Source organism: Sphaeroforma arctica, assembly GCF_001186125.1.
Source record: "Sphaeroforma arctica JP610 unplaced genomic scaffold supercont1.8335, whole genome shotgun sequence".
In the NCBI taxonomy this organism is placed as follows: Eukaryota; class Ichthyosporea; order Ichthyophonida; genus Sphaeroforma; species Sphaeroforma arctica.
In genome coordinates, this window is record NW_014032223.1 from 1 (window position 1) to 1,250 (window position 1,250).

The 1,250-nt window shown below is 40.1% G+C and overlaps 1 protein-coding gene across 1 annotated transcript; it reads left to right on the forward strand.

Annotated features, from left to right (window-relative positions):
- Positions 1–370: 370 nt before the first annotated feature.
- SARC_16544 (hypothetical protein) lies at positions 371–1,053 on the forward strand (the record flags this gene model as incomplete). The annotated part of the gene is made up of 2 exons (XM_014289350.1): positions 371–438; positions 925–1,053. Coding segments are annotated over 2 exons (197 nt in total), but the record flags the coding sequence as incomplete, so codon positions are not given.
- Between the last annotated feature and the right edge of the window lie 197 nt (positions 1,054–1,250).

Genomic DNA, 1,250 nt, shown 5'->3' on the forward strand with positions numbered 1-1,250 from the left:
TATCGAGTCAAAAACGATCTTTGTACATTGCACCATATATTTGTGCCTTTTACACGACGTCTATGGCCAACCAGTTGTGATCAGCAATATACGAGATAGATACGAGCCGTTGGTACATCTGATCTCATATCTGTGTTACTATTCCAATGCCACGAGTGCTACTCTCATTACAAGGGCATTTATCATCGTCACGCAAGGCGCACTAGAAGGTGAATAGAAATAGAAGAACCGATTATGTAACTCAACGAACTATCAGCCGAAGGACGGGTCTAGCTGAAGCCAGACCAGACCACTGTTGGGTCACTAAGATATAGAGCCGGCTATTTGTGTAAACTCATAATATACGTTTTGCGTTTACGTTTGATTACAGTGAGTATCTTGCTGAGCAATAGTCAGCCACAACACCGGGGAGGCACGCAGCACGTCACTGCCACAGAGGTATGCGTTTTGTTTTTGTGTGTCTGGGCGAGGGCAGTCATAAACGTTTCACGAGTTGTTGCGTGAAGGTATGCGCTTGCACACGGCTGTGGGGTGGGTGTATTTCAATACGTTTGTTTGGTGCGGGACCTTGCGGGGTGAGTGGTGAAAAGCAAACCCTACTACACTATAATATATAAAAACAGGTTTGTTTTATAAAAATGCAATGTTTGAATAATAATAAAAACAGGTTTGCTTTCTAAATATACGATGTTTGAAAAAAAGATTAGGTTTGGTTGCGTGCATACGCATAAGGTCAACGAGCCCGCGTTTATCTACCAAGAAGCACCATTGCTTTATTCGGACCACTCACAACCAATGGAGTTTGGCTTGTCAACCCGAACATATTACTCATAAGGCGTTGGAGTTATCGAAAGTTCGTATACGCCGCAAGTCTCAATAGCTGTAAACGTAAACAAATCCACGCCCAACATATGACACTCACAGTACTCCAAAGAATTCCATGATACGGCTATGAATGGCATACGCAAGAAAATGGACAGCATGACCATCTTCCAAAGGAAGGACGCCCTATACAAACAAAACGATCGAAGAGCCCCGGGCAGAAAACGGTAAGACGAGTGGTTATAGGCTAATACAAGAATATTTGTATTGGTATGGAGGTGTATATGCGAATGTGTTTTAGATCTCTAGATTTATATGTATATATTAGATGTATATATAAATATATATATATATGCATATGTATATATATATATATATATATATATAATATATATATATCATACATACATACATACATACATACATGC